Source organism: Peromyscus leucopus, chromosome 11, assembly GCF_004664715.2.
Source record: "Peromyscus leucopus breed LL Stock chromosome 11, UCI_PerLeu_2.1, whole genome shotgun sequence".
NCBI lineage: Eukaryota > Metazoa > Chordata > Mammalia > Rodentia > Cricetidae > Peromyscus > Peromyscus leucopus.
The window spans coordinates 189,483-209,992 of NC_051072.1; the positions used below are offsets into that span (position 1 = coordinate 189,483).

General features: G+C 39.6%; 2 protein-coding genes across 3 annotated transcripts in view; both read right to left on the reverse strand.

The window, feature by feature from the left end:
- LOC114685531 (zinc finger protein 58-like) overlaps positions 1 to 2,104 on the reverse strand; it is a 127,234-nt gene extending 125,130 nt beyond the window's left edge. The window contains exon 1 of one of the 2 annotated variants that reach the window (XM_037209347.1): positions 1,969 to 2,103. In XM_037209347.1, coding sequence (XP_037065242.1) covers positions 1,969 to 2,103 — 135 coding nt within the window. Of the gene's footprint in view, positions 1 to 1,968 lie in introns of both variants that reach the window. The other variant, XM_037209356.1, reaches the window with a different exon arrangement.
- A 7,187-nt stretch (positions 2,105 to 9,291) lies between these two features.
- LOC114685528 (zinc finger protein 58-like) overlaps positions 9,292 to 20,510 on the reverse strand; it is a 28,190-nt gene continuing 16,971 nt past the window's right edge. The window contains 3 exon segments of the mRNA XM_037209366.1: positions 9,292 to 10,868; positions 10,870 to 11,127; positions 11,129 to 11,766. Of these exon segments, the coding sequence (XP_037065261.1) occupies positions 10,728 to 10,868; positions 10,870 to 11,127; positions 11,129 to 11,766 (1,037 nt within the window). The 3' untranslated portion in view covers positions 9,292 to 10,727.

Here is a 20,510-nt window from a genome sequence, read left to right on the forward strand (position 1 = left end):
AATAAAAGACCCAGGAATGTAACCAGAGCAGCCACATCAGTCAAGAACTGCAGAATGGAAATGAAATAATTGGAGTCTCAAACTGGAAGAAATCAGTGAAACCAGAAGAAATCAGCATCAGGTCATGACAGTGACAAACACAGATTAATATCCAAAAAGAATGAACAATCACTGCATATAGGGAGGAATATTCAAGCCAAGCAAAGAGGAATTCTTCCTCACAGAGTAAATGAGAGCAAGTACATAATCACCAAATTTTAATACCTATAACAAAAGCATGATAGTGAAAAAAGTTTAAATTATACATGGAATGTGTCAACAGACGTTAATCACAAATAGTTCTGAAGTCAGTAAAGTGCTGATTGCATGGATTTGTCACGGCGCTCACTGTAAGAAACATGAAATGAACATAGAAAGTATTTCTCATGACCTTGAAGCATGTCTAAATGTTTTCTGACTTACTCTGGCTTTGAATTTGCTGTGAAGCAGAGGATGACCAGAGGTCTTGCCTCCCCCTCACAAATGCAGAGATGACAGGGATGTGCATAGAGTAGACCTGATAGGACCAAGCAGATGCCATAACAGGCTGCTCAGTCTTCTCTCAGAGATCAGGCCTCAATTTCAGTTTCCTGAGACCGAGCAAGCAGGTTCTGAGAGGGTCACGAACAAAAGACAATTAATCACTGATGCCCCTGCCAGCAAGGACAGGGAGATAGGACACACTTGAATCGGGTCCCACAGTCAGTTCTTGCTAGGCCAGCCAACCTCCATGTCTGCTAAAGGACAAAGCCTGGGACTTGTCCAGGCCTGTCCAAAAATGGGTAACTGTAACCCCCAGCTAATCCTAGCCAATAAAAAGTTACTAACATGATGGCCATTCACATAAACCAATCCTGAGTCTGTTCCTATGTAGTTTGTAGACCCCAAGACCACCTTGCTTTTGCATTGGATTTGGTCTCTTGGTGGTATTTGGGGGACTCTGAGTACAATAGACTGAAGTTTCTGTTCTATCATAGGTCTGTTTATTGTCGTATGAATACACACAGGTCTGTGAGTTCTTCCTCACCCTGCTGACCTGACAAAAAAGCCTGGCACTGGAACCCAAAGCCATGAGAGTTTTTCATCTGTTCCTAGACATCCTGCTTCTGGACTAGATCAACACTTCAAGACAAGATCAAGACTTGTTGACACAACCACTGTGCTCCACCCGACAGAAGGGATGGAAGACCTTTCCAAGGTTAAGAAAACCCAGCTCTCCCGGTGAGGCCTGGAGTCAGCTTCTCCAGTTCCTTCTTCCTGCAGGCGGTCCCTCTGTGTGGGGGTGAATGTGTGTTCTCTCACCCCCAGTCAAAGCTTTTCTAATGCAGCTGATTCTGGCAGATCTGTCGGCTGCTTCCAGAATTTCCCACCTGAGACCTTGGTTTCGCCTGAAAATTTCCTCTTACTTATTTAACTGGCAAAGACAATGAGCACGATCAAAACCTCAAGACCGTTACACTAGGCCGGCTAGAGTTCAGGAGGACCAGACTCCGTTTGCTCCACAGATTCTGAGAAATCTGACAGCATCCATGTGAGAACCGCTCAGCTAGAGAAGCATGCTTCCCCACCAAAGCTGCTCACTGAGCTCCCAGCTCCACCTCAGGAGCAGGCAGTCAGCTGACCGTCATTAGTTTGCAATCCTGGACTTTGCACTATCATCTACTCCGCGCTACCAGGCAGCTCTCCTGTCCTAAAAGACCAAGCCGGACTTGGGCTGCAGGGGACATCCTAAGGAAATTGTCACTCAAGGCACAGTCCCTATGGCCCTCACCCCAGACCTGACCTGCAACCTCACGTGACCCCGTCAGTTCAGCACAGCACCTCCAAGGCAGCTTCTTCCGCCCTCCCACCCAGCCCAGTTCCGCTCCCTCCAAGACGGACCCCCGCACCCCGCACAGTGACTCAGGCTGCGCTGTACCCTGGACCAACCTCCATGTCAGAGACGCAACAGGAATGCAGAGTAGGGCAGAACTCTAGCCAAACTTTGAAGAAGAAGCACGTGTGTCGACAGAAAGCCTGATTGGGATTTCCTGGATGGCTCCCCGTGATGTCACAGTGCCACATACTACATTTCCCAGAAGTCTAGGCGAAAGAATTCCCGGAACCCAGGCATGGAGTTTCCTCCTCTTGTGGATTTGTGTCTGGCTGCCTGCAGTGAAGTATGGGAGGAAGAAGCAGAGAGAGCAGGACAGCCCTGGGGAGTGAAGCTGGTCTTCACCTCCAGATCCACAGCATGAGATGTATTAGTATGAGTGGAGCCTTTGACTGACATGTTAGCCTTGCAAGTGTTCTGGTCCATGTGTTGTGATTTTAATGTTACCTGAGCATTGCTTGTATCTTCCCACTCCCATACCCTTGTGTTTGCTCCTCAAATATCACTTAACAGTAGTGACCCCTCCCCCCCTTCAAAACTGCCAGTGTACTGATTAAATGACCTAGTGCTTAAAACACATCATCAAGTAGCAACTCCTGGATCGCTATCTTGGCTCTTTACCTAATAAATGTGGCATGCAGCAATCATTAATTCTTTTGGATTAAACTTACCACATTTTGAAATACTATGACTCAGATAATGGAATTGGAACCATGAAAAAAAACGTAGGAGACCAAATGTAATGTCCCTTTTGAGAAACATGGTTTATATAATGAGACTTTAGTTTCAAAGTAAATATCACTTGCTGTGTCCATTAGATGTCTAGGTGTATTTGTGAATTTTAATCGTCTGTATAATGTTTCTGAGTTTCTTGAAGCAACAAGTGTAGTGTCTCCAGTCAAGGGTTGGGACACGCACTGACACAGGTCTGACTGACTTCTATTAAACTAGATCCTGCAGAGAAGAGAACAATGGAATGCAGTTTTGAAGACAATAGGCAGGGCAGGCAGACACCTCTGAACTCAAAATATGTAATTGATATGTTACTGCGTGTGATAATGACAATGGGGGGCACTATGACAGGTACCAACATAACCAAAATGAAAATCTGTGCTGCTCAGGTTTATTCCTTGCATGTGCTTGACCCCTGTTCAATCTTTTACAATGTCTCTCCATGGCCTCTGACATAGTCCTATAGATCAATCAGCAGGAACTGGGTGTCACCACCCAGCACACCTCCCCTCCAGAGTTTTCCAGATATGACATGTCTAACACAGCAGGGTTCATGCATGAGTTGTAAACACAAGGAACTCCCTCCCTCACACTGACATTAGAATACAATGAAAGAAGCCTGGGAGGAAAGAGACAGGACTGCTCAACAAGGGGACCTGGACTGGACCTGTGAAGAGCAGGAACCAACATGAGCATTTTGCTTTACTGGTTGGACATGGCAGTGCCCATGTGAAGGACAGGGAGGAAGTGGTTTTGTTCTGGCTCAGTGTAAGAAGCATCTGCACACAGTGGAACTTCTGGAGTAAGGACAGGGGAAGGCATCCCTGCTGCAGCTGCAGAAAAAGACCCAGGAATGTAACCAGAGCATCCACATCAGTCAAGAACTCAGAATGGAAATGAAGAAATAATGGAGTCTCAGATTAGATATGAAAGGAGCAAACTGGAAGAAACCAGTGAAACCAGAAGAAATCAGCATCAGGTCACAACAGTAACTAATACATTAATATCTAAGAAAATAAATAGTTGCTGCATATAGGGAGAAATATTTAAGCAATGCAAAGAAGGATTCTTCACCAAAATATGTCTGTACCAAAAGCATGATAGTGAAAAAAGTTTAAATTACTCCTGGAATGGGCCCCAGATGTTAAGTACTTGTAGTTCTTATGTCAGTAAAGTGTTGATTGTATGGATTTGTAACATAGTGCTCAATTTCAGAAACATGAAATGAACCTTAGGAAGTATTTCTTATGTCCATAAAGTATGGTCAAGTGTTTTCTGTCACAGACTGGGTAGCCTAGGCTGCCCATGAATTTCCAATGAAGCAGGGAATGACCAAAGGATCCTGCCTCCCCCTCCAAATTCAGAGATGATAGGGATGTACAATAGAGTAGACTGGAGTTTCTTTTCTATCACAGGTCTGTTTACTTTAAATCACATGAATACACACAGGTCTGAGAGTTCTTCCTCACCCTGCTGACCTGACACAAAAGCCTGGCACTGGAACCTCCGGCCATGAGAGTTTTTCACCTGTTCCTAGACATCCTGCTTCTGGACTAGCTCAACACTTTAAGGCCAGATCAGGACATGTTGACACAATCATTTTGGTACAAGAAAGACACCAGCACTGTTTTTTAATTACTCATCCCTACATTAGGGATGGAGGACCTTTCAAAGATTTAAGAAAACCCAGCCCTCAAGGTGAACCTGGGTTCAGCTTCTCTAGTCCCCATTCAGCTTTGCACTGGGTCTTTCCCTCCATATGTCTGCAGAATGTGTGTTCTCTCACCCTAGTCAAAGCTTTTCTATAGCAGCTGATTCTGACATCTGTCCGTATTTCAGAATTTCCCATGAGTGAACTGTTGGGCCTTGGGCTTTCCTTCCTGAATTTTTTAACTGGCAGAGGAAATGAACACAATCAACACCTCAAGACCGTTACACTAGGCCGGCTACAGAGTTCAGGAAGACCAGACCCCGTTTGCTCTACAGATTCTGAGGAATCTGACAGCATCCATGTGAGAACCGCTCAGCTAGAGAAGCATGCTTCCCCACCAAAGCTGCTCACTGAGCTCCCAGCTCCACCTCAGGAGCAGGCAGTCAGCTGAGCATCATTAGTTTGCAATCCTGGACTTGCACTATCATCTACTCCATGGTACTCCAGGCAGCTCTCCTGTCCCAGAAGCCCAAGGCAGACTTGGGGTGCATGCAAAGACACATCTTCACAGTGTACAAAAAGATTATTCCACAACACCTCTCTTACACTAATCTCTCATCCTGAAATGGGTCCCAAACTGACAAACTTTTAAATATTTATCCAGTCCAATACCTTTCTCTTTTAGCACATTTCATAATCTCCTGAAACTAACTATCCATCATGTTATCCCGATAACAGCTCCTATTATTGAATAATCGTCAGTGTGCAATTAGTTATTTCAGATACTTCTCCTCCTGAGGTCACAAGGCTTTGATAAACTGTTATTCAGTGTCCAGTTACCTTAAAGAAACCTAGTGCAAAATGCACAGACTGGAACCTGGGCTGCTTTGTTGTCCTCACATCCTGAGGTGAGGGAGGCCAGAGTGGATGGCTGTGGTGGCTGCAGGGGGTCCCTGAGCAGGAGGTACCATGTTGGAAGCAGTATTCACTCTATACATGTTTACCCTTCTGAAACCCTGATCAACCAGGAACCTACATAGCCATGGAGACCAGACCCTAACTCACAGTGGCTCTAAGGTGTAGGACCACTTTTTCTGTACTGGAAGGCCCCTTAGCTGTGTGGCTTGCAAGTTAGAGAAGCTATACTGCATCCTAGAGCCAGCTCTTTATAATAAGTCTCCAAGCCTTCTTCCTCTGTGATTCAGTATTCCCTCTGTCCTTGAAATTCCTTTGCCCTATGACTGTGATCTCCCTTGATTTCTACCCCACCACACATGGCTACTCTTCTTTATATTTCTACTTTTCAAATACATAGAAACAATCGTTTTTGGAGTATTGCTAATATTGCATATGTGTAAATACATGCTCTTGAAGCTAGGGTTTTTTTTCCCACCATCAGCTTCAAGCATGCGCTTCTCTAAGGGTCCTCTAACTCTCCCATCCTGAGTCAGTGCCCCTGACCTGAGACATTGAAAAGGAGATCAACAAACAGCCAAAGAAGACATTGTGTGATTAAGAACAGCTAAGGCTGCCCAAGTCCAACTGAGACTACTACTGTTTATCTCCTGGTATAAAAGGTGTTTATATAAATGCAAATAATGCATTCAGTCTTTTTTCCCCAGCTTGGAGTATATAGCTCAGCCATGAATGCATGAGTCCTCATGTTTACTGTGGAAGCAAGGTTGTACAGGGTATAAACATTCAAAAGTGTGCCTACCCTCAAAGCGAAGGAGAGCCTTCTGCAACTAAGATTTCCTTCCAGTGACCTCAGAAGTCAGTGCAGGTTGATATGGCTGCTGCTCAGCCAGGTGGACGACATGGAGTCAAATCTTTGGTCACTCCTTGGACCTTCTGAGCCTGCTGGAGGCAGGCACTAAACTGCAGGTGCAGTGCAGTCTACTATCTACAGGCTGTGAATAGAGAAAGCCACAGACCCAAAGTAACTTCTGAGACTACCATAGCATAGACTATGGGTGGTCCAGTGATCCCTGGAAACTGCCAAATCAGCACCTCACACCCCCAATGTCTTTCAAACCGCTGGAAACAGGTTTTAAGTCTCTGAACACTTCCCATTATTTCCAGTCCTGGCTATGCTCAGGGCACTTCATACCTCAATACAGAGATATTTCTACCCCGTGTTTATTGCTTGTACATTCCCAATTTTAAAGAACCTAAATCAAAATAGATGTTCATGAAGATATGAATAGAAAATAAGTCTTAACTTTTGGAGGAAGGATGAGAGGTGGGTGAGGTGGGGATGGCTTGGGGGAGTTGAGGAGGGATGAGAGGGGCATCTGTGTTTTGTATGTAAAATGAATAAAAATTTTAATATAAAAGAAAGAAAATAAGTTGGTAAATATAAATGTGTATATCATATACACACACAGAGGGGATGCTATATAACTGTAAAAAATCTAATCACAAAATTTACAGAAAAATGGATGGATGTTGAATGTATATGAGTTGACATCACACTATCATATGAAGAAATACACTGCATTTCTTCCTCATATATTTAATCTAGATGGCAATTAAGGACATATGTGAAGAGATGTGTATGTGTGTCCAGTATGTAAAGTACAAAAGAGAATGAACATTAAGTATTAGGGGATGAGGAAGGATTTAAAGCAGGTAATGAACATGGGTTGTGAAAGAGGACATAAGATAATTGATTTTTTTCAGGTTCCAACTCTGTTGTGGATTTTAGTTTCATGGTGTATCAGTGCATAAAATATATTCAGTACAGACAGTGTCAAATCCAATGTGAATGCCTCAGATTCTGTTCAGAATATCTGTTCTAACTGAAGTTCATGACCTCTGTAGTATAACAGGCTTTTTCTTGGGCCACCAACAAATTACTAAATCATGGCATGGACATTTATTAGTTAGGGATGATCAGCCTTAGCTTAGGCTCATTTCTTGCTGGTTGTTATAACTTAACCTGTTTCTCTTCATGTATGTTTTGCCTGGGGCTCTTTATCCTTCATTTTTCTGTATATATTGCTTTCCTGCTCTTTCCATGGTTGTCTGAATGCTGCCAGGCTTTTGGTCCTATTGTGGCCCTCTCTTGTTCTCTTGATCTTTTCCTCCATCCTAAATTTCTCTTCCTATTTTTTTCTCTCTGCCTGAGAGCCTCACCTATCCCTCGCCTGCCTAGCTATTAGCCATTCAGGTTTTAATTAGACCAATCAGTTGCCTTAGGCAGGAAAGGTGAAACAAATGCAACACATCTTTACATTTTTAACAAAGGCAGCAGAAACAAGTGTAACACACCTTTACACAGGTAAAGTGATATTACACAGCATAAAAAATGCAATGCACCTTTGCCTACTTAAAATAACATTACACAACACTGTAGTTTTCAGGTCTTGTTAATTTTCACATAAGATTTTTTTTTTACTATCAAAATAATAGGCTTTAAAATTAAACAGACAAATGAGAAAGGTCAGCTAAGATTATTTACTCCTGAGCATGTATGTTTCTGCTACAGTGTTACTCCTAAGTGTCTGTCTGGCTCTGCTATACTATGTCCTTCTGACAGTGTGAGCCTTTGCTGTATTAGTTACTCCTGAGCTTGGGAGTCTCTACTACAGTATTGACTACCAAGAGGGTGTCTCTGCTACTTCTCACTTAAACTGGTCCCTTGAGATTTCACCACAGACTGTAGCTCTAAAAAAAATCATTCTTTTGTAGGACAAATGTATATTTATTATGGTTATTTCCATTCATAAGGAAATATCTCTCTAGATTCAGAGGAAATTAATAACTAGGTCTACAGAGACTCCAAGCATGAAGAAAACATTGACTCACATACACATAAGAACCTGACCTTTGTTCAAGCTATATTGCTTGATCACATTTTAGACATTTTTTAAAAAAACAGAACCTTCCCACATAGCAGCCTTTCTTTGTTATTATCTATGATGGAAATTAAAACTAGAAGTATAGACTCTCTGTGCTATGTAATCTAGAGGCTCATTCATTTCTCTGTGTTTTCCAATGTGCATATGCCATTTACACGTTAATACATTTTTTTAAAAATAACACAGTGATAGAAGGTATGTGAAGTATTGTAACTTTCTACCCTCCAAGTTCATTTGACTGTTACATACCTTCCCTAACTTTCATAATGATGGATAACCAGGAACAAAAACAGCTGTGATCCCTATAGATGTAGGAGGGAGGTCAGGGAAGGTGGAGAGACTACTGTTCACCATCCCTCTGTTGTTCTCATGGCAAAGCCAAGTGTAAGATATGAGGTGAGTCTGGCTGCATTTCATCTCCTCAAAGCCATCCCCGTTTATTTCCTGAGGTTAAACAGGTAGAGGGCTCCTTAGTTCTCAGCATCTGATCCCTTCTGGTAGTCCACTCACTTGATCCCTCATGATGCCTTGCCAGTAGGAAGCTGGCCCTCAGTAACCTTTATAACGTCCAGATGCATGAGCTGTAATCACTGCTAAAACCAGTCAAGTTTGGACATATACAAAACCAATAAGGTAAAATGATATTTATTTGGGGAGAATTTGTTACACGAATATTAAATGTTTTATTCAAATCTTCACATTCCTTCACCTATTGCTTCTTACCCTTAAAATACTTTACTCTCCCACCTTGGTGGGCTTTTTCTTTGTTATTTCTTCATCCCACTTAGTGCTCCCTCCATGTGAAGGGGTGTATGCTGTGGGATGGTCTGTATGTCAAATTGTTCTGATTGGTCAATAAATAAAACACTGATTGGCCAGTGGCCAGGCAGGAAGTAGGTGGGACAAGGAGAGAGGAGAATTCTGGGAAGCAGAAGGCTGAGGCAGAGAGACACTGCCAGATGCCACCATGACCAGCAGCATGTGAAGATGCCGGTAAGCCACCAGCCACGTGGCAAGGTATAGATTTATGGAAATGGATTAATTTAAGCTATAAGAACAGTTAGCAAGAAGCCTGCCACAGCCATACAGTTTGTAAGCAATATAAGTCTCTGTGTTTACTTGGTTGGGTCTGAGCAGCTGTGGGACTGGCGGGTGACAAAGATTTGTCCTGACTGTGGGCAAGGCAGGAAAACTCTAGCTACAGGTGTAGGACAGTTGACTGGAACCTGGAAGACTCTCAGATTAACTGTCTCCCTCAGGAGCCATCAATTGCCAATAGCTCCTCCACAGGGTGAGAGACATAGTGAGGCCCTTATGCAACCATGCTTATTGTATGCTGGGGTATAGCCTGTGGAAGTGTTGTATAGGTAGCAATAGCCCCAGTGTGTTCAAGCATGAAATGGTGCTGACATTTCTAGCAAAGTTTCACTGTTCTAGAAATGTTTAAACATTTCTGCTGTCTCAGTGCAGACATCTACTGTTTCTGCCTCTGACATTCTTTCTTCCTCTTTTCCCTCAGGAGTCTCTGACTTGTGGCTTTAGATGTTTGTAAGGGACCTCTTTTACAATGTGGGTATAAAGATGAGGACTTGGGATCCTGACTCTTTGAGTATAAGGATGAGAACTTGGGTTCATTTAGTTAGTATCCACTTATTAGAATAACAGCATTAAATTCACCCTAGGGCTTATCACCTAGCCAGGCAAAATTATATCACCAAATTAACATCACACCAGTTACCGTTTGTGGATAAGCTTCAAATCCAAACAGAAAGTGACTGGTTGCTCTCATAACTTTCCTATCATTATTGCTCTACGGGCACTGTTTTTTATCTGATGCACAGCAGCTGCACCTGATGCCATCTCTGCCTCAGCTGATGACTGCGTCTCTGTAGCTGCTGCCTTGACGCTGAGGCCTAAGACCAGAAGAGCCTTCCTGTAGTTTTAACTAACTTCTAGCCTTTTGTTTTACCAATAAGAATTCAGGAGCCAAATGCTGGGTGAAAACCTGCTAGCTGAGAGACAGCTTCTTACACACCAAGGCGAGATATTACAGGAGCTTGGATGACTCCACTGGGAAAAACAACAGTAACTATGACACAGACCAGATATCAGATTTCAGGAACCCAATGGAATAAGTTATGACATGGTAAAGGTTTCAGGGAACATTTATAGTTACAGAAGAAAGAGACCCATTAATCAAGGCAAGTTTCAAACACACTGCTTGAACAAACTGTTGTTGGTTACAGCAAAGAGAAGTCTCTACTCTTCTCTGATGACATGCTTAGTGATTGTGCTCTTGATAATTAGATGTTTGTGTTGACATTCCAAAATAATTAACTTAATATTCTCCTCTATGGATACATTAGAGTGGATAAGACCTGAATTATCAGCAAAGATTTTACCACACTTCATATACTCATGGGAGTTTGTAGCCAGAATAAATCATTTGCTTTCTTTTAAGTGTTGAGAAGTAAACTTTTTAAGACATTTGTAAGATTTCTCTCCCATATAAATTCTATCATGTATTAAGTACAGATAAAACAATTAACTAAGTGTTTGTACATTCCCCTCAGTTTTGGGAATTTTCTTCAGAGTGAATTTTCTTTTTTTTATGTTGTCTAAGAGATGAAGATGAGGAAAACCATCTATCACACTCTTCACACTGGTAGGGTTTCTGACCAGTATGAACTTTCTTGTGTTTAGTGATGTGATGAGTGATAACGATAGGCTCTGTAACATTCTTCACACTTGTATGGCTTCTTTCCAGTATGGACAGTCTGATGCTCTTGAAGGTGTGCAAAGGAGGAAAACTTTTTGCCACACTCTTCACAAGTGTAGGGATTGTCTTCAGAATGGATTTTTTGATGTACTCTAAGGGATGAAGATGAGCAAAAGCACTTGCCACACTCTTCACACTTGTAGGCTTTCTCTGTGATATATATAAGCTGCCTTGTCCTCCATGTGGAAGGCAGGCTTAGTAAATCTTTTTCTTCTCAGTTTACACTTGTTGAGTTTTTCTCCAGTATGAACTGCTTTGTGGTTTTTAAGGCTTGAGTAATAATGAAAGGCTTTGTGACATTCTTCACACTTGTATGGTCTCTCTCCACTATAAATACTTTGGTGCTGTTTCAGCATTGAAGAATAGTAAAATAATTTTCCACACTCTTCACACTTATAGGGCTTCTCTCCAGAATGAATTTTTTGATGTTGCTTTAGCATTAAAGGATAGTAAAATAATTTGCCACATTTTTCACACTTGTAGGGTTTCTTTCCAGAATGAATACTTTGATGTTGCTTCAGCATTGAAGGATAGTAAAATGATTTGCCACATTCTTCACACTTGTAGGTTTTTTTATCAGTATGATTTTTCTGGTGTATAAAAAGTGATGAGCGAGTATTGAAGTCCTTATGACATTCTTTACAAGTGTAGGGTTTTCCTCCTGTATGAAGTCTCTGGTGTATGGAAAGTGTTTTATGAGAACTAAGACCCTTACCACATTCTTCACACTTGTAGGGTTTCTCCCTTGTATGAATTCTCTGGTGTTGCATAATTAGTGAGTTACAATCAATGGCCTTTCTGTACATGTTATAATCATCAGGTATTGTTCCTGTTGAGCAAAAGTTGTGATATCAACAAAGGCTAGGAAATAGTCCTTATACTTAATGCTTATCTTTTTTAAAAGGAAATATTTACTCATACATAGTGAATCATCAGTGAGAAACTACAGTGCACTAAGAACAAATGATAAAATATTGTAGGTAGAAATAATCTATACTTCTACTAGAATAAGGGCACAATGAAATAGAACATGGACATAACAGCATATTATTTGTAGATTATTAGATAAGTAAATTGTAAAGGCATTTTACTTACAGAAAGAAACCCATTAAACAGTAGAAATGTTTTATGGTGTGACATTCATGAAATCATAAAATAACCAAGCTGCAAAAGGAGAAAGTTAATTGTATGAATTTGTATCATCTAAATACAAAATTTTTATCCTCCACATAGAGTTTTATTTTGGAAAATACAAAAGATCTGCTGCACAGGAAGTAGATGGTGCACAGAAAGATTAAATTTATAGTTCAAAAATTGAAGACAGTATTTTACATTTTATTTGGAAGACAAGAAAATATATACCTGAAATATATTGAGTCATGGTAAAAAAAAAAAAAAAAAAAAAAAAAAAGAACAAAACCTCAGGTTCGCCTCTGAATTACTGTGATTTTTTTTTTTTTTTGTATTCTAACAAATAAAACTTGCATGAAGATCAGATGGCAGAACCAGCCACTAGTTGGCCATAGAGGCAGGCAATGGAGGCACACACCTTTAATTTTAGCACTCGGGAAGCAGAGGCAGACAGATCTCTGTGAGTTCCATGTCACCCTGGACTGTACAAGATTAATCCAGATTAGAAGATAAACAGAACCAGGTATAAATGGCTCAGACCTTTATTCACAGTACTTGGAAGTTACATACCTTTAATCCTAGCACTAGAAAGGTTGAGACAGGAAGTCATATGGCTGGGCACACAAAGGAATGTAAGGTGGGAGGAAACAGTGGTTCCGCTCTTTCAGATGAAGACTCAGGGACATTCTGTCTGAGGATTCATGGAGACAGGATCTTCCCTTTTTGACTGAGGAGTTGATAAGTGGCTGTGTCTTGTTTCCTCTGATCTTCCAGCATTTACCCCATATCTGGTTCCAGGATTTTATTATAGGATTAATTAGGATTTGTTCAATATCTGGCATCCAACTTTTGGGGCATGAATTCATGAAAAAGCGACTTGCCTGTGGCATGCAGCTACTGGCACAGGCTAGAGCTACATGCAGCCATAGTTATTACCCTGCCAGTTAGGTTTTCCTTTCAGAGTTAGCCTATCACCATCAGCCAGCTCTGCCTTTTAGACTGCCCCCACTACACAACTTTCTTCCTCACGCTGCCCTGAGTGCATTTTTCAGACAGCAGGTTCCCTCTCCTGGTGCATGGTGGGCTTTCACTGGACCTCCTCCTCTGGCTGCTGCCACACTAGGTACCTGCTTCACTTCCTGATCATGTGAATCAGCATTGTCAGCAGATTTGATGAGAAAGTTGAGATTTCTTAAAGGTGGGGAATCAGATTTTTAAAAAAAGACAGAGAGAGCATTTTCCCAGATTAAAAAAAAAATGGGAAGCACTATTACAATGGAGAAAGTCTGGTCTCTGTTTCATAATATGATAGGTGATTTGAAAATGGAACAATTAAATGGGAGGATAATAATTAACGTAGATGGGATTTAGGTAACGTCAATTACAAAAGTTGTTTGTTTGATAATTTCTATTTTATTGTTTAAAAAGTTGGTTAATATGAGTGCCAAGATGAAAGTTTTAGAAAAACTTGTTAAAACAGATCATAGCAATATTCAGACACAGACAGAAGAATATAAAGGAAAACCAATCTCAGCATTACATTATAAGGTTACAAACAGTCTAAGGCTTTCAAATAACCCACCTTAATTTATTCAGTAACCTTACAGGAATTGCCAAATGATAGATAACCCTAAGGCTGTGTACGAGCTGAATGGACTCCTGTGCAAATTTTAGACTTGAGGAGCTTCAAGGAAGTGACAGTCTCATATGGAATATATTTACCTTTTCAGAAGCACATGTTAAACTAGTGATCAACTAGTAATACAATTATCCCTCAAGACTGGAGAGACTTGGTTACAGCAGTCTTGCAGGATGGTCCCCAATTACAATGGAGGACCTGGTGGAAGGAAGAGGCTAAGACCATTGAACAGAGTAGGGATAGAGGTATTGAAATCTCCCAAGACCAACATCTTGGGGAGGGAAATTATGCTGATGTATAAAGGCAATCTTTATCTGATGACTACACCCTGGCTTTACACCATGCAGTAGCCATGAATGCTTGGGACAGAATTGAAGGAGTAAGAAAGAAAATTGAGTCATTAGCAAAAGTTATACAGGACCCAAAAGAAACCTTCATGGATTTCTTACAAAGATTGACTTTAGCAATAAATAGAATAATACCAAATTCAGAAGCTAGACAAATAATAATTGAATCTCTGGCTTTTGAAAATGCTAATACACAATGCAAAAAGGTAATTAGGACATTAAAGGAGTGATCAGAACCCATGGAGGAATGGATCCAAGGTACAATCAATATTGAATCTCATAACTATAATGATGCTTGGATAACAGAGGTGGTTTCCAGAGGCTTGAAGAAAAATTGAAATGTCAAATGTTTCATTTGCTGTAAACAAGGTCACCTAAAGGGACTGTAAACACGATGTTCCTAGAAACAATGTTTTTTCAAGGAATAATCCAACAGAATGCCCCTTCCTTCTGGATTATGCAGAAGGTGTGGCAAAGGCAGACATTGGAGTAATAAATGTAGATCAGCAAGGAAAAGACAAGGTAATCCTTTGCCTTTGCCTTGGGAAACACCCTGAGGGGCCTCTTGCAGGCCCCCATGTCAAATTCTGTTCATTCCTTTTCTATCATCATGGAAGAAACTTCTTCCTTGAGCAATTAAAGAACCTAATGCCTACTGCAAAAAATCATACTGCTCTGGTGGATGAAAAAGCCATAGAAGAGAGAAGAAAAAAATCAGGAGATACCGTAAAACAAACATTTTGGCAAATTTCTATAAAAGAACAAAGACCAAAATTAAAAATATGAATAAATGATGTTCTTATTGAAGAGCTTGTAGACACAGGTGCAGACGGAACAATAATTGAATGAGAATCTTGACATCCAAATTGACCTCTTCAGGAGGTAAATGTCAGCTTTTAGGGATTGGAATGTTATCCCAGGTAAAACAGAGCATGAGATGGGTTGAATGTATAGGGCCAGAGGACAAAGAGGAAAATTAAAGCCACATGTGGCTAAAATTGCAATGAATTTATGGGGATACGATTTGTTACAGATGGAATACTCAGATTAAAATTCCTCCAATCTCAGAAACAAACTATAAACTAACATATGTTTCTGGGAAAAATATTAGAAGGCATTATAAAGAACAGTCACTGACCATTTAGGTTGTACATGAACAAAGCACAACAGTTGCTGATCTTTCAAAGGCACCAAGAGCCGTATACTTAAAACGTTTAATAGACAAACCTGTATGGGTTGAGCAATGGCCTTTAGCATCAGAGAAATTGTAGGACTTCGAATGCTGGCACAGGAGCAGCTAAATGCTCAGCATATTGAAGAATCAACCAGCCCTTGGAATTCTCCTGTATTTGTTATTAAAAAGAAATCTGGAAAATGGAGAATGGTAACCATTCTAAGAGCTGTTAACAAAGTGATTCAGCCAATGGGCTCTTTACAGACTGGAATTCTATTTCTTTTTCTGGTCCCTAAAGAATGGCCTCTTATAGTTATTCATTTAAAAGATTGTTTCTTTTTTTTTTTTAAAGAGATTTATTTATTTATTTAAAGATTTATTTATTTATTATGTATACAGTGTTCTGCCTGCATATGTCCCTGCAGGCCAGAAGAGGGCACCAGATCTCATTACAGATGGTTGTGAGCCACCATGTGGTTGCTGGAAATTGAACTCAGGACCTCTGGAAGAGAAGCCAGTGCTCTTAACTCCTGAGCCATCTCTCCAGCCCTGAAAAGATTGTTTCTTCACTATACCTTTACAAAAAAAAAAAAAAAAAAAAAAAAAAGCCAGAGAAAAATTTCCTTTCATGGTTCCTACTTATAATAATTCTCAGCCTTTTAAGAGATACCAATGGAAGGTCCTCCCACAGGGGCTGTTAAATAGTCCCACACTGTGCCAATATTTTGTACAATAATCATTGGAAATCATACATAAGCAATTTCCTCAATCTATAGTTTACCATTATATGGATGATATTTTACTGGCTGATTCAAATGTAGATCCTTTAGAAAGACTGTTAAGAAGTAAAGAAAATTTTGCCTTCTTGGGGATTACAAATTGCTCCTGAAAAATACAAACAGGAGATTCTATTAATTATTTAGGATATAAAAATAGCTCTATAAAAATTAGATATTAAAAGAAGAAAATTAAGAGCAACCAATTACAGACTCTTAATGACTTTCAAAGATTGCTGGGAGACATTGCCCATCTATGGCCCACTATTGGGGTAAAAAAAAAAAATCATGAACTGGGTAATTTGTTCAAAACCTTAGATGGTGACAAGGACTTTAATAGTCCAAGAGAATTATCAGCTGAAGCTGATACGGAATTGGCTTTGGTGGAAAAGAAATTAGATGATACACATGTGGATTATTTGGATTCAAAGCTTGATTGCATTTTGGTTATTTTACCCTCTAAGCATTCTCCTACAGGAATTTTAATGCAGAGGGAAGATATTATATTGGAATGGATATTTTTACCACATAAACAGAGTAGAAACTAAAGACGTATGTGGAAAAGATTTCTGATTTGATTTTTAAGGGAAAATAGAGACTTTATCAATTAGCAAGAATAGACCCAGCAGAAACTGTAGTACCTTTAATGAGTGATGAATTTGAAAAATTACAAGAAGAAAGTGAACCTTGGCAAAGAGCTTGCAGTAATTTTTTTGGGAGAGATTAACAATGAATATCTCAAAAGCAAAAGATTCAGTTTATAAAGAGAACTAACTGGATTCTTCATCACATTGTACAGGGAACACCAATTTCTAGATCACCTACATTTTAAACTGATGCAAATATATCAGGAAAGGCATATTATAAATCAGACAATTTAAATGAAGTGGCTCAAAGCCCTTATAATTCTATCTAAAAGTCAGGATTATATGCTATTCTGATGGTATTAATGTATTTTTCAGAACCTCTTAACATAGTTACTATCAGTATGCAGAAACAGTTGCTTTACACATTGAAACTGATGAATTTATTCCTGATGAGTCAGAATTAACTCCATTATTTTGTCCGTTAAAGAAATAATCAGGAATAGGAATCATCCTTAATATATAAAACACACATCTGATCCCATATGGGTCTGCCAGGCCCTCCTGCACAAGGTAATGATAAAATTGATCAACTATTAATAGTAAATGTGCTGGAGGTCTCAGAGTTTCATAAAAATACCATGTCAATAAAAAGGGTTTGAAAAAAGATTTTTCTATCACTTGGTAACAAGCCAAAGAAATTAAAAGGCAATGGCCTATTTGTTCTTAATAAATACTTAGCCATACTCCACTACCTGCTGGAAGGAACCCAAAGGATACTCAAAGGAATGAAATCTGGCAGATGGATGTGTTTCATTTTGTAGAACTTGGAAAATTAAAATATGTACATCACACCATTGATACCTATTCAGAATTTCAATGGGCAACTGCTGTATGTTTTGAAAAGACTGATTCTCCAATAACACATTTGTTAGAAGTTATGGCCATCATGGATATACGAGTACAATTTAAGACTGACAATACTCCAGCATATGTCTCTAGTAAAATGAAACAGTTTTTTGCTTATTACAATGTAAAGCATATTACAGGTATACCATGCAATCCTACAGGCCAAGCAGTCATAGAAAGACCAAGTCAAACTCTAAAGGATATGCTAAATAATCAGAAAGGGGTAATAAAAACCCCCTGAAATAGATTGCATAATGCTTTCAGAATTTTGAATTTTCTACATGCTAATGACAAAAGAAGGACAAAGGGCTGGTGGTTTAGCTCAGTGGTAGAGCGCTTGCCTGGCAAGCACAAGGCCCTGGGTTCGATTCTCAGCTCCAAAAAAAGAAAAAAAGGAAGGACATCTGTGGAGAGACACTGGATAATAGGAAGAATTACTGAATTAAATCAGCCTGTATAGTTTAAAAAATGTGCTTACCTCAGAATAGAAAGCAGGATATATGCTATTTTGGGCAAGAGGTATTGCTTTTATTTCCTCAGGAGAAGAAGAGCTATGGATACTATCAAAATTGATAGAGGTTCAATTTGAACAAGAGAGACCTCTTAATTAGAAAAGCTGGTGGTTCACCAACGACCATGACTATTCAATTTAAACTAACTTTAAGACTAAAAGATGCTTTTCATTTGATCAGCTATAACTTGCCAAAAGGGAACATCTCCAAAATTAGGCTTGGGGGAAGGGTTTTGTCTTTGTCTTTTCAGGAGAATGAAGACATCTAGCTAAGGAATCTGAAGACCACTGGATGAATGAGACATGTGAAGAAAAATGATAAATCATCCAGAAAAAAATGTCTCAAGAAAAAGAATAAATTGGCGTATTAGTATATCACATCTCCAACTGAATAAAATTTCATAATGCTTCCCAAATATTTGTTTCTACTATTCTATAAAGACACATAACACAAATGTCCTCTTTGTAGTTCCAATCCAATTAAAAATTAAAGCTGGCTTTGGAGTTGGAGAGTGGCTCTTTCCTTCTCTAAACCCAAGCATGCTTGTTAAAGGAAAATGCAAAATCTCTGTATCATGTTAGAAGAGCCACCTGATATGAGACAGAAGAAAAACCAAATTCAGGGATTATTTTATTGCCAATAACCTCATAATCCTTTTTTGAAACTTTAAATCTTTAACACTATTCTGAAGGTATAAATATTATCTCAAAATTAATAACATATATATATGTATGTATATATAATTTTGTCATGATATCAATGGTCATATAGAGTACTAACTAATTTTAGAAACCAGCTTCATCTAGCTTCCTATATATAATTTTGGGTTTGAGTCTCTCTCAGGTAACTAGGAATTAAGTTTTTGTACTCTGAATGTCCATAACAAATAATGATCCTTTAACCTCTTAGAGAACTACTGCATATGACACTTAAAATGTCTATGTTTTCTGCAGTGAACTATGACCATGCCTAACAAAAACCACTGAAGTCTCCAGAAGGAGGATGGGTCCTTGAAATTACGATTCCACCAGAACTATGGTCATGCCACTAAGCTGACAAACACTACCCAAAGATTGGCTTTGGACTCTAAACTGCTTGGGGCAATTTCAAGGTGGCTAGCTGATATTGTTCAGCCTTACAGATTACTATATCCAGGACTTAAGCCCTGCATTTTTCCATTACCCAGAAACTCGACAAGAAATGATACAGCTAGCTTTCCCAGGAATTGATAAATATTCCAATTTTTTTCAGGGTCCCTAAAGATGCCTTTGCCCCCAGACAGCAGGAAGTAAATTTAAGAACATGATGCCCACATTCTCAAGAGGTGGGGTAGGTGGTTTGTGGTCATTAAAATGGGCTATATTCATCGTTGATTAGGGTGGTTGGTTATAAGTTGTTCTTGGTAATTATCAGGAAAAAAGCTGAACACAAGAGATTAGATTCAGGGATCTTTTTTGAAAGGAAAAAAGGGGGATATAGATATGATAGTATAAAAGGGTAGATATAAAGATGATAGGAGAGACAGGAACTCGGCCGCCTTTGGCCTGAGAATTCAGTATAAGAAAGAAGTCTCAAGTCCATCACCTTAATCACTTGGCCATGATGGCTCAGAGGTTAAGAGCACCAGCAGCTCTTCCAGAGGTCCTGAGTTCAATTCACAGCACCGCTCACAACCATCTGCAATGAGATCTGGTGCCTTCTTCTTCTTCTTCTCCTTCTCCTTCTTCTTCTTCTTTTTTTTTTTTTTTTTTTTTTTGTTTTTTGAGACAGGGTTTCTCTGTGTAGCTTTGTGCCTTTCCTGGAACTCACTCTATAGCCCAACTTGGCCTCAAACTCACAGAGATGCGCCTACCTCTGCCTCCCGAGTGCTGGGATTAAACACGTGCACCACCACCACCACCACCACCACCACCACCACCACCGCCTGGCTAGTGCCCTATGCTGGCATGCAGGAATATATGCAGACAGAACAATGTATACAAAATAAATAAATAAATCTTTGAAAAAGAAAAAAAAAGAAGTCTCTCTAGTGGCTGGTTCCTTTATGTCTCTGATCTTACAGCATTTAGTCTGATATCTGACTCCAGGTTTTTATTATTAGGACCAATTAGAATTCCCACTACATGCTCTTGCTTCAATTGATAACAGTATACTGTCCAGACTGGAACAGCAAGGCAACAAAGAAAGTGACTGCAAAACTTTGCCAAGACAAGGTAAGACTGTCCTTGAATTTCCCTGTTTCTCAAAAATATCTGTTAGATATTCTAGGCCTGTAGGCAAAAGATAGATGCCCCAATGATACAGAAGAACTTCAAGTGATTATCCAGGCAGCCGGAAGTCCCTGTCATTAGGTAACATTTCACCCTTCTGGGGGCTTTTATCAAGTTAAATACTACTAATTAAATTTAAAGTTTTCCTTAGTTATAATAAAAGTTAAATTAGACATAAAACTTTTTTGATTCAAAAAGATAAAATAGGTAATAAAATAAGTTCTCTAAATT